Source organism: Montipora foliosa, chromosome 11 (assembly GCF_036669935.1).
Source record: "Montipora foliosa isolate CH-2021 chromosome 11, ASM3666993v2, whole genome shotgun sequence".
Classification (NCBI taxonomy): Eukaryota; Metazoa; Cnidaria; class Anthozoa; order Scleractinia; family Acroporidae; genus Montipora; species Montipora foliosa.
In genome coordinates this window covers 9565660-9578159 of record NC_090879.1, presented here as the reverse complement: position 1 = coordinate 9578159, position 12500 = coordinate 9565660, and the positions used below count along the sequence as shown (strand labels likewise).

The window sequence follows — 12500 nt, the reverse complement described above, 5'->3', positions numbered from 1 at the left end:
ATAACGCTAAAAGTCATAACGCAAACAGCCATATTGCAAAAAGGCATAATGCAAAAAGGCATAACGCAAATAGTCGTAACGTAAAGAGGAATAACTAATGCAAAAAGGCATATCGCAAATAGTCATAACGCGAATAGGCATAACGCAAATAGGCATCACGCAAAGACGCATAAAGCAAATAGCCATAGCGCAAAAAGCATAACGAAATGAGGAATAACGCAGAGCGATAATGCAGAGGCATAACTTAAACAGGAAAAAAAAGTTCGATAGCGATTATATGTCCTTTCCCTTGAGCAATCGACTGACGTTTTTTTTAGAGCTGAAATTATTTACGGGGTACACAGCTAGTCTCCATTCTTCCAATATCATTGGCGTTATGCCTCTGCGTTATGACTATTTTGCGTTATGCCTTCTTGGGAACTCCAAAGACTTAATCTGCTTTTGCACTTCTCCATATTTGTTTTGGATAGCTTGTACCAACTCAGTCTGAGAAGCACCAGATTCCAAATGTTGTAACTTTGGAAATCAGCTGAGATATTCATGTTTCTTGACTAATGGTCATTTTTGAAACTCAAAATCCCTCTTCATCTGCACTGAACACGCTCCAAACGACATACAGGCTACTATTGAGGGAGCTTGGAAGTAGACTTTCCCACGCATCGACACACGCACGTGCAATGAGAAAATGTGTTTGCAAGTAGGTGAGAAAAAGTAACTTTATTCAAGTGAAAGAAAAACAATGCTGGCCGGCGGCTGGCCACTCTCTTTTGGCCATTGGCAAATCCCGACCGGACCAGAGCCGATCGGATTGACAAAACTCAGACCGGATCAATAACACCAGACAATGTGCTCAAATTCTGTGCCTTTCTCTCTTGTGTAGTCGTCTCCTCAGTTATTGAGACTCGTCGAAATGTTTTTTTTTCCAAAGGTGATTACAGATCCCGAAGCGGAATTATGAAAGATACGATGTGACGAATTGACTGCGTACACAACGGCCTTCTTTTTCAAACACGAAAACTAACGAAAATTCTTTACCTTTACCCAGTCCCTTCTAATTGAACAATAGCCTGATTTAGCAACAGAACGGGAATGTCAGTTGACGATGGCCCTCGCAGCAAAAATACCCGTATTAGGTCATATAAGAGTAGAATCCTAACTATTCTGTGAGCTCTTCTTTTGTCATCAACTGACATTCCCTTTCTGTTGCTAAATCAGGCTATTGTGCAATTGTCAGGGACTGGGGTAAAGTAAAAAAGTGTTGTCAGTTTTCATGTTTGAAGAAGAGGACCGTCGCGCACACAGTCAATTGGCTTATTGATGTCAACTCGTCACATCATATCTTTCATAATTCCTCTTCGGAATCTGTAATCACCTCTGGAAAAAAAAACATTTCAATGAGTCTCAATAAATGAGGAGATGACTACACAAGAGAGAAAGGCACAGAATTTGACTTCTCCTGTCTTCAGCACGTTGTCTGATGACCGCCTACTTTTGGCGGGGATTTTGTTTATTGATCTGGCCGGTGTTTTGTCAATCCGATCTGATCCGGTCTGATCCGATGCGATCCGATCCAGGTTTTGCCAACAGCCCTCTCTTTGCGACTTCAATTAGTGTTACAAGAAAATTTCACAACTTGTTAATGTTGGTCCACATCTCGCTTAATAGAAAATCACATTCAACAGCAAGTTAACACAGTAGCATTGCCTTATTTCTTTCTTGCTTGCGTAGAACTCTCTTCTACGACCCACGCTTCTGTCAAATGTCATGAAGTTGTGAAACGCTTCCGTCGGCCCGATTGCAATTTGCATATAATCAACATAGTTAACGCACATGTATGAAAATTGTTTCGCTTTGTAAGACCAGAAAATTTTTATAATCGCAAAGGACTGTTTCAGAGTAACATTTTATTCAAATGTGGGGAAAAGAGTAAAGGAAAAATAACCTCTGAATTCAAATGGGTTCATTCCTCCGATGTTTACATTTTACCCCCATTGACGGTCAAAAATATTATAAATTTATGGAAATCACAACACAGTTATTATTGTGAATGTCATGAACATTGCGATCGGTTAATTAAACTACCACTGTAATCTGAAGTCTGTCGACATTCGATGCAGTAAATTCTCTTCAAAGCTTGTCAAACTGACAAACTCTTCCAAAAGTGAGAAAACATCATGTGTTAAATTACTCGAGTTGCATGTTTTTGTTTTTATTTTTTTATCAGATGATAATGGCGCCAGGTCTGGTAGCTTTTCTTCAAGCAAGTTTTTTTTCTTGTTTTTTAATTTTGCATGAAGTGGGCCTTTTTTGTTTTAATAATGAATTGGCAGCTTTAAAATAGAAACAAGAATCCAGATTTGGATTTTCCCTACGAAACGCACCTCAGAGAAAATCCAGTGCACCGTGACTTGGCTGGAGTTTAAGTAGACTGATTGTCTCGCACTGCACGCTGTCAGTTGGCAAATATTGTCATTTCAAAAAAAATATTTCAGTCACTTTGTAAGCAGAAAAAGTCATGACGTTATTTGCAGATGCAACTAAAATGCAGCGCAAAGCATTGTCACGCTACAATAATTTGGCCTCATAACGTTATCATTTTCTCTCAGGAGTTTTCTGCTTCACACTTTGTGGTAAAGATGCTCAATTTATCATCAGAAAAGACGAACCAACAGTGCTTGCCCGTTGGGCAAGCTACGATAAGAAAACGCTAGCCCGGCAAGTCATTCCACTAGCCCCAGGCTTCGGACAGCACTTTGGTCGCGCCCTGTATTTCATAAATATTTGTCCCTTTCAAATTGTTACGTACAGGTCCTTTTAATTTTTCTGATCATCAGCTTAGGATACCTCAAGATTTTCAGAGTTCCATTCCTCCTCTACTAACTGATTGCCTTCTCCCAGATGGATTTGTAAATGCCGCTGTGTTTGATTTGTTACTTTTCCTACATGACTTAACAAACTGCAAGTGTAAACTATCACTAGAACTGGCGAAAAAAGCGGTTAGTTTTGCCTAAACTTAGGAATCCTGAGACAATGGAATATGCATCAAGCAAATTATTAACGATTGGACTACAGCAACTAATGTTTAGATCAACTTCTTGGTATTTTTGACTCAGTATTGTAGTTAAATTTATTAAAGGTTGCTATTTTGACACAGGAAGTGACTGATCTTCAAGAACAACCTTCAGATGTTATGCGGCGCCTGGAGACCCAACAGGCGATTGCCTGCGCACCAGAGGAAACAAAACAGGTATACAGTTCTTTCATATGCTGTTTCCCAGAGCAGTTGTTTCAGCAAATGTTGGAAAAAAATGGAGGAGGGCCTGTGTTGGATATTATGAAGTAATGACTTCTTAGAATTCCCTAGGTTTGACCGTCAACCATGCACGAAAAAAAGAGCTGTAACTGCCTTCTTCTACATTTCTTCATTTTTTTTGATGGTTAGCACAGATAACGCTCAAGAAGCATTCTTGTTACCTTAAAACTATTAAAGGTGCCAGAGAGGGGTCCTTTTATTTCCTTTGTTTGCAATTTCCGTTATTTACTAGCATGTGGAAGAGCAGGGATGGCGCAGTGGTGAAAGCACTCGCCTCCCACCAATGTGGCCCGGGTTCGATTCCCAGATCCGGCGTCATAATTATGTGGGTTGAGTTTGTTGGTTCTGTACTCTGCTCCGAGAGGTTTTTCTCTGGGTACTTTGGTTTTCTCTTCTCCTCAAAAAGCAATATGATTTGATATGTATTAATTTGATTTGATTTCATTTGTGCACAACCCCACAAGCTATTCAGCTTTAAACGTTATCGTGTGAAAGTAAAGTTCCTAAGTGAGATGCCAAGGCAGACCACTTTTACACATTTTCATGGTAGTCAGATATGCTAATTAGCCACCTGCGTGTCACAAAGCTCTTGGCTTGATATTGCACAGTCAGTGCTCCTGTACACTCGTCAGTCCAGAGAATGCAAAAAGAAAAAGGACGGCTGCTAGAATGGAATGGACATAACACATGGAAGATGTGATTTTTTAGTAAAAGGAGAGAAATGGTGTCTCACTTTGTGAACGGACTCAATCTTCGCTTACTACTATTTATTCTTGAAGTCCTAATGTTACTGATAGCAAGTAGCTATTACGACAGTGACCATAGTTCCTTTGAAAGCGACTACACTTCGTTTCATCAAAGTATCAACAACAACGCCAAATGAACGCCTCCATTTTGGGACTGAAGACGATCTCAGCATCCCCACCGAAGAAGCTCAAACGAAAATTTCCTCATTCAGTGATAAAATATACTACAAATGGTGTGTCAACTTTCAATCCTCTTATTTTGGAGCTAGAAATTTTCAAGGCTTGGGATGTTAACCCAAATCCCGGCCCAACTACCTCAAACGAGAAGAAGGACAAGAAGGACAAGAAAAGCGAACTGTGCCCTCGGATATCTTTGCAAGGAAATGGTCTCAAATTAGGTCAGTGGAATGTAAATAATTTAACGGACACTAAGCTGGAGCAAATACGGTTATTACTCACTGCAAATCATCATGAAATTGATGTGCTTTTTCTCCTCGAAACCTTCCTCAAGCCAAACAAACCTGATTGTGTTTTACAAATACCTAGCGACACATTTTTCAGGAAAGATCGACAGGGATTGAAGAAAGGCGGTGGAATTCTCGCTTATATCGCCGACAGACTTAAAGTTGAAAGAATTACAAGCCTGGATGAAAATGACCTCCGAACCATTTGGTTACAAATCCATCTGTATAAATCAAATCGACCGATACTCATAGGGGCTGTCTACCGCCCGGGTTCATCAACTGTGGAGACAGATGCCAGACTAGAGTTAAACATCGAAGCAGCGTATTTAAGGAACCAAGAATTACATGTTTTTGGGGACTTAAATATGAACTTCTTCGACCCTGCATATAAAACACATCGATTAGTGAAAGCCTTTAGAAGCTTAAATTTGAATCAACTCGTAAATGAAGTTACACGTCCTGTAAACTCTCCATGTCTTGATCATAATATTATCTATACAACGCATCCGAGTTTCATTGCTAATATTTCTGTGCCAAAGATTGGTCTTTCAGACCATCTTCCGGTATTTATTAGACGAAAATACTCAAGAAAGCAGAAAGATCAAATTCAGAGTATCATCGAATATCGTGACTTAAAGAATTTGAATATAGACAAATTATTACAAGACCTACAATGCACCCCATGGGACGCCGCGTTTGTTTTCGATGATATAAATGATGTTCTGAGTTCAATAGAAACAATGCTTAATGATGTTCTAGACCAACACATTCCACTCAAATCTACATGTAAACGTGTCAAAAGTCTCAATCAGCCCATCTGGATGACAAAGGAGATTCTTCATTCTATGAAAACAAGGGATAAGTTGTTGCAAAAGGCGCGAATCTCGAATTTGCAGGAGGATTGGACACGTTATGCACAGGCAAAAGGTCAAACCACAAACATTATTAGAAAAACAAAAAGAAGTTTCTTTCGTGAAAAGATCGATGAGAATAAAGGAAACCCGAAAGGCGTCTGGAAAGCTCTAAAATCTCTGAGCGGGACAAATAAACATGGTCAAACCACAAACATTATTAGAAAAACAAAAAGAAGTTTCTTTCGTGAAAAGATCGATGAGAATAAAGGAAACCCGAAAGGCGTCTGGAAAGCTCTAAAATCTCTGAGCGGGACAAATAAACCTCAAGTGTGTATCAATGAAATAGCTACACAAAATGGAATTATCAACGACGAAGCCGACATTGCAAACGAGCTAAATGAATACTTTGTTAACATTCTAGAACAAATTGGTAACAACAATGATGCTGGCGTAGACTTCGATCATACAAAGCTGGCAAATTTTGTTCATTCAAGATTAAATACAGACATGGTTTACAACATTCCTCTGTTAACACCTAAGCAAACCATTGATATTATGGATAAAATCTCTAGTAAAAAGGCCTCTGGGTACGATGGCTTGAGCGTATGCGTACTTAAGAAAATTATACCGGTGTTTGCAAACCCTTTATGCAAACTACTTAATCTTTCAATATCGACAAACAGTTTCCCAATCATTGGAAAATGGCTAAAGTCACACCACCATACAAAGGCGGTGCACGGAATGATATCAACAACTATCGTCCGATACCTGTTTTACCTGTCATCTCGAAAATTCTCGAAAAGCATGTGGCCAGCTCTCTCTCTGAATTCTTACGTAAAAATAACTTATTATACGAGCTGCAATCAGCCTTTATGCTAGGACATTCCACTGAAACAGCCCTAATCCGACTTACTGATCAGATTCTAATGAACATGGATAATGATAATGTGACCGGTCTGGTTCTTATAGATTTTCGAAAAGCTTTTGATGTGATTGATCATGAACTTCTTCTAAAAAAGCTGTCCATCTACGGTGCTACTCCTTCTTCTGTTGCCTGGTTCAAATCTTACCTGTCTGAGAGGAAGCAGTTTATTTCGTTAGGGAAAACTACATCTGAACAGTTGACGGTAAAGCAAGGAGTGCCCCAAGGGTCCATTCTAGGTCCGGTGCTTTTCCTTTTGTTCGTGAATGATATGCCTCTTCACGTTCAAAAGTCAACTATGGACATTTACGCAGATGATACCACCTTGTCTTCGAGTTCAAACTGGAAAACCAAACAATCATTAAATCAAGCATTGTCACTAGATCTGTGTAAAGCAGAGAGATGGGCCAGTGAAAACAAAATGTATATGAATATGCAAAAAACAAAAGCTCTGTTGGTAACGGGGAAGCGCCTACAGAAGCGCATAGTTCAAGATTCAGGAAGACTGGAAGTAAAAACGATAATGCAGAAATTGTAAACGTTAAAAACCATAAACTTCTTGGTATGATCATCGATGAAGATCTAACTTATGAAGTGCATGTTGACGAACTTTGCAATAAACTTTCAAAGCGACTTAGCCTCTTACGCCATATTAGCCCCTACTTAAAGAAAAATCAGAGAATAATCTATTTTAACGCAATAATAAAACCACTTATGATGTATGCAAGCCAGGTATGGACATTGTGCAACAAGGAGGAACTCGAGAGAGTTCTCCGCATGCAGAAACGGGCTGCCCGTATTATTCTTGAAGCACAACGCACTAGTCGAACAGTAACATTGTTTAACAACTTAAGCTGGATCCCCTTTTATAATGAAGTGTATATAAAGCGTTGTGAACTGGCCTATAAATGGATAAATGGTACTTTACCCAACTATTTAAATAGATCCCTTTGAAAAAACTCCGATGTACACCAAAGAACCACGAGAAATTGTAATTTAAATTTATTGTGCCCCCTCCATATAAACATCTCAGAGGGTGGATGTACCTTTGCCGTAAGGACGGTAAAGGACTGGAACAATTTGCCTTGATCATTAAAAACAAGTAAGTCTTTAAAATCCTTTAAGGCCGAATTATGGAAAAGAGTACTAAATTCTCAGAAGACAAGGGGATCGTTTGATATAGATTAATAACAATAGATAGTCTTTTGTATGCATTTCATTTCGTTTTTAAATCGATTTGTCTAGTTATTAATTGAGTTCTAGGAATGTTTGTTTTCTTATTCTATTGTAAATAGTATCTATTCTTAATGTAGTCTTTATACATTGTAATTTTGTACCTTAAGAGGGCCACAAGTTCATCAGTAATGTTAGTTACTGTCACGTGTTACCCTCGTAAAATAAAGTCTCTATCTATCTATCTATCTATCTACATGCTTGTCTCTTTTTATTTTCGTGTCAAAGGTAATGGACCTCACAACTGCTTTAGAAGATGATGGTAGGTCAACGTCTAGTGTTGATTTGAGATTGTTTCATATAACAAATTATAATTATGATTTCTTATGATTTCCATCTTGTTTAAATGTCACTTCCATTTTACACCTTCTATTTAATGAATACTACACATGGCTCAAAATAACGGCTGGTCAACAGGCAATGTCCGGCCAAGATGAATGTTTATTCGGACAAAATTTCGGTTTGGCGGTCATTTTGACCGGTCATGTATGCGGCTTTCAAAGAATTGACTACAAAAAAAAATTTGCTTAATTTCTGGAAAATATAAACGGTTCAATCATAAAATCTCAGCTGCTTGCTTACATATTAACGTAAGTTGTAAATTGATATAAAACTATGTGCAGAGTAACTATGGTTAAATAAGCATTTCTAATAAAAATAATATAGTGAGTTTTGATTGTTGTTACACTGCCAGCCCTGCATTTCAAGTTTCATGTCGAGTAGAATGCACTCTGAGGCCATTGCCTGTGGAAATGCAAATAGCAAACATATTTAAGTGATACTTTTAGCGATTAACACTTTTATGCTCTTTAACAATACATTTTTGTGCATATGAAGCGATATTTTTGGCTTAATAGGGAAATTCTTCAAAATAAGTATTTTCAATATTTTGACCGGTCAAAAACGAGACATGGCCGAGCTAATATTGGTTTGGCCAGTCAACACGACTGGCCACCGTCCAAAAAGTATTTCGAAGCCTGCTACAACAAACAGTATCATCATTATCGCTATTGTTTTGTGTGGATGTCTTGGAGTTACTGGAGTGGCTACTCAATATACATGCTAGACTGCAAACTACATGTGATTGTCCAGGAGTATTGATGTTATAGCTCAAAGAAATTGCCAAGAGAGTTGCCTGTGGTTTTCATTTTACATGAGGTGGTATACTTTCCCATGAGTGCTGATTTACAAACTGCAAATTATCACAGAGACCTCTGCCAATTAGTGTTATCCAAAGCTGGTTATTTTTACCTGGGAGAGCTGCTTTCCATGAGAGCCAAGCAGTCAATATCCAGTGAGAGATATTTTATGTCAAGAAATATGGTTTTAACCCATTGACTCCTGGAAGTGAGATTTGATAGAGTTTATTCTGTGTAATGCCAGACAATTTTACTCATCAATGAGGCCTGATTCTGGAGTCAATTGGTTAATGAGGTAACTTGTAAGCCACTTTCACAATAAGGGCATGGTTGTCTGGCCTATGTTTGATGCTTTTTTGGCTTGCATGTTGGCTAGAAGTTATGTTTTATGTTTCAGCTTGGTTTGAGATGTCGCAGCCAATCAATCCAGAAGAATCAAGCAGTGGTAATAATAATAATAATAATAATAATAATAATAATAATAATAATAATAATGATAATGATAATGATAATAATAATAATAATGATAATAATAATAATAATAATAATAATAATAATGATAATGTTGGTGATGATGACCGCATGTTGTGGCAAATCCAGGAATCAATCCAGGGCCACATTGGTGGAAGGCGAATGCTCTGACTACTGTGCCAGCTCTGCTTCTTGAGATGAAGCTGTGGAGCTTTTTGGGTCTGCTGCTGATTGATTTGGTCAGTTTTGTTTGAAAGACAAGAGCTAACTTCCTTAATTTTACACTAATAATGAGGTGAATGTAACCCAAACCCATAGGTTGTCATGTTAAGTTATGCAGTTCATTTTCCCTCTCCTCCCAGTAATCCTGAAAAATATTTTTGGCTTCTGCTTTTCAATCTAGAGAAGAAAGCTATTATGAAAGGAAAGAAAGAAGAGAAACATACTGATAAACAAAGCAAGATAGCATTCTTTTGTGGAAACCCTATGGTTGAGAGAATCATGGGTATTATACACATCTATAAGAACAAGTGAGTGCGTAATTACCTGAGAAAGCCAATGTCCATGTAGGCTCAATTGACCAGCCATTTTGTGCACCTGCATACCCCTGTGTAAACCATGGCTGGATCAGTCAGAAAGTCACCTGCCTGACAAGTACAAAATACAATTGCCTGAACACAAAATACAATATTGACGGGTGCTACGTCACAGGCAACAACGTTGACCATTGATCCAGCCATTTGTTGGGAGGAGGATGTTAACCGCACTCACAAAACAGCGGGATCCGGAAATCAAGCCTAATGTCCCTGATGATTGTTGAAATTGAGTGAGGGTAAAGACAAGCCACTACAAAGTTGAGCAATAATAATATTATGGAAGTAGATATCAGTTGTGTAGATAGGTGATGATAAATGTGTGACGCATGGTTAGGGTGATGGTTTTGCATGCGGTTGACCGGTGTTCAAATCCTGTTTTGACCTCTGGTATGGATTTGTTTCCAGTTGTCCTGGATTCAACTCCACCACGCTTTGTAAATAGCCAACTGATTGCCTCCTGCCAGATGGGGTTTTTAATCATGTCTCTGTTATAAGTTTGCATTGTTTCTTTCAGATTATTAAAAGTGGGGTGCCTGTGAACTAGCTTGATAGCCAAGTGCACTTCCACTATAAACAAAGCAGTTTCATTTACATTTACATTTTACTAGACATGATTGAATCATCAGTTTAGAATATATAAAATATCGTAGATTTGAACTGCAGAACGAACATGAAATGAAAATAAGAAGAAATTTTATAATTACTTAACCCATTGACTCCTGGGAGTGAGACGTGTTAACAGATGGTTTTACTTATCAATTGGGGGTGTCCTGGGTCACCTGAGAGGTCAATGGGTTAAATACAACTAGTGCTTTCGACTGTACTTCTCCTGTTGTTAGATCAACATGTTCCAGTTTTCTAATATTCTGTACTAGATACTGTGTATGGATGAAAATCACAGAAAACAAAGCTCCAGTGAAATCATGCAAGGAAGACTTGACAGATTGCTTAATAATAATAGTAATAGTGTCTTGCTGATCGTTGTCGCCGAATACAGCAATTATACAGCTCAACGAGGTCGAACCAAAAGCATACTAATGGCCTAAATACAAATGTGGCAATCCATGGCTAAAGAAAGAAAAGGAATACTTATAGTTGCAAAATAAAATGGAATGAACACTTAGACATTGCCAAATGCACGAAAAATGACAGTAATGACTTGTTACAAATTGGGTACATCATTATTAAGTATTTTCAGCTCTTTTCATCACCAGTGAGATGACATCCTTATCGAAAGGTGTTAAGCGGAGTGAAATAATCTGCATTTTGAGTGTGCCAGCCAAGATGACCTGTATTGATCTTATGCGGTTTGTGTCTCCTTCCGAGTAAGTTTGCTTCATTCCAATAATATTGTCTTAAGCTGCAAAATGTTACCCACTGTCCACATAAGTGATTGACCACTGAGCAAGAGCAAAGCTAATCATGTTTTGGGAAATTACAAAATATTATGACTTTAGTTTTGGCACTAGTCCCCATGTGCAACCCTAAAGGAGACCTTCACTGCTACATATGATGGCATTTTGCCCAGAACACCCTAATTGAGACCAAAATCTGAAATTTACATCCCTAATAGAGACAACGAGCATCCCTCCCCTTTTTATATGGGAGTCCCCCCCCCCTCCCCCCCACTCTTACCACTCATGTTTAAGTTCTTTTTCTTAAGGATGGTGCCTATTATTGTTACTGTGCATATGTTCGGCACATCTCAGGATACTCAGGTTTCCTGTTGGTGGTGCTTACCAATACAGGGATATTTTTGCGCGGTTTAAAACCATGTGGAGAAAGCAGAAATCAGCAAGTACTCTTGGTATCCTAAAATAAAATTGGGGTTAACCATGCATTTTTCAGAGATACTTGAGCTTCAATTTGTAAAAGAACGCCACACATTGCTTTGTATTTTAAAGCTTTTTACAAATATTGTTGATTAATTATCTTTGAAAAATGCGTGGTTACCCCCAATTTTCTTTTTGGATTTCAATGACACTTGTTAAGATCCGTTTTTCCCGCATATTCATAAGCCGAGAAAAAATACATTTGTACCTTCGAATGAGGAGGCACCGTCCTGTAGAGAATAAGTACCTGCTATACAGGTGTCGCCCAGTGACCATGCAGATGTGCCGAGCAAAATAAAGTCAAGCTGAGAAATTAAACGCATTTTAGTTGATGACATACCTAAAGGTTTTCTAGCTTATTGAACTGATGCACAATCAAAAACACTGCAAGCACCAGCAAGTTTCTTTCAAATGGTGACATTTCTTTAATTTATTATTTTTAATTCTGTTTTGGATTTCAAACTGGTGGCCAAAATATGCAGAGTAAATGGAACCAGTAACATTATTGAACCCAATAATATTATTGTTGCCTAATTTGGGAGCTTGATTTCTTTTCTAGAGAATTCATTGAATGTGTCAAGATCATCGGAGACTTGACACCCAATCAGTACATGGCCCTCCTAAAGTTTTGGAATCAGGTAGGGAACCATTTCTCAGGAAGTACTTGACTGTCTGAAGCACAACCATCACCTATGTTATGTTATATCTTCTGAAGGATTGGTATCAAATAGGAATTTTGCTTGCTTTTTATTCAAGGAACTCGCAGATGACTTCTACAACAGGTTTAATGGTCAGCCATATAATCTGATAGAGGAAGAGGTATTGGTGATATTTTATTATTGCAAGCCTGGCTAGTTGGTGTACAAGTTACAGCTTATTTTCTTGTTATAATATTTGAAATCTAGGTCTGCCACTTAGTCTACGTTGCAA

General features: G+C 38.2%; 1 protein-coding gene across 7 annotated transcripts in view; it reads left to right on the top strand.

The window, feature by feature from the left end:
* The window catches only part of LOC137975585 (BRCA1-associated protein-like), a 125507-nt gene that overhangs the window by 26824 nt on the left and 86183 nt on the right, over window positions 1-12500 (top strand). For all 7 annotated transcript variants that reach the window (XR_011117602.1, XM_068822701.1, XM_068822704.1 and 4 more), the window contains 8 exons: window positions 3155-3247; window positions 7761-7794; window positions 9069-9116; window positions 9546-9672; window positions 10953-11063; window positions 12130-12208; window positions 12327-12389; window positions 12476-12500. The exon at window positions 12476-12500 is cut by the window's right edge and continues 26 nt beyond it. Coding sequence is in view for 6 of the 7 variants with exons in the window: in XM_068822701.1 (XP_068678802.1) it covers window positions 3155-3247; window positions 7761-7794; window positions 9069-9116; window positions 9546-9672; window positions 10953-11063; window positions 12130-12208; window positions 12327-12389; window positions 12476-12500 (580 nt within the window). In the remaining variant the exon portion in view is untranslated. The remainder of the gene's footprint in view (window positions 1-3154; window positions 3248-7760; window positions 7795-9068; window positions 9117-9545; window positions 9673-10952; window positions 11064-12129; window positions 12209-12326; window positions 12390-12475) is intronic.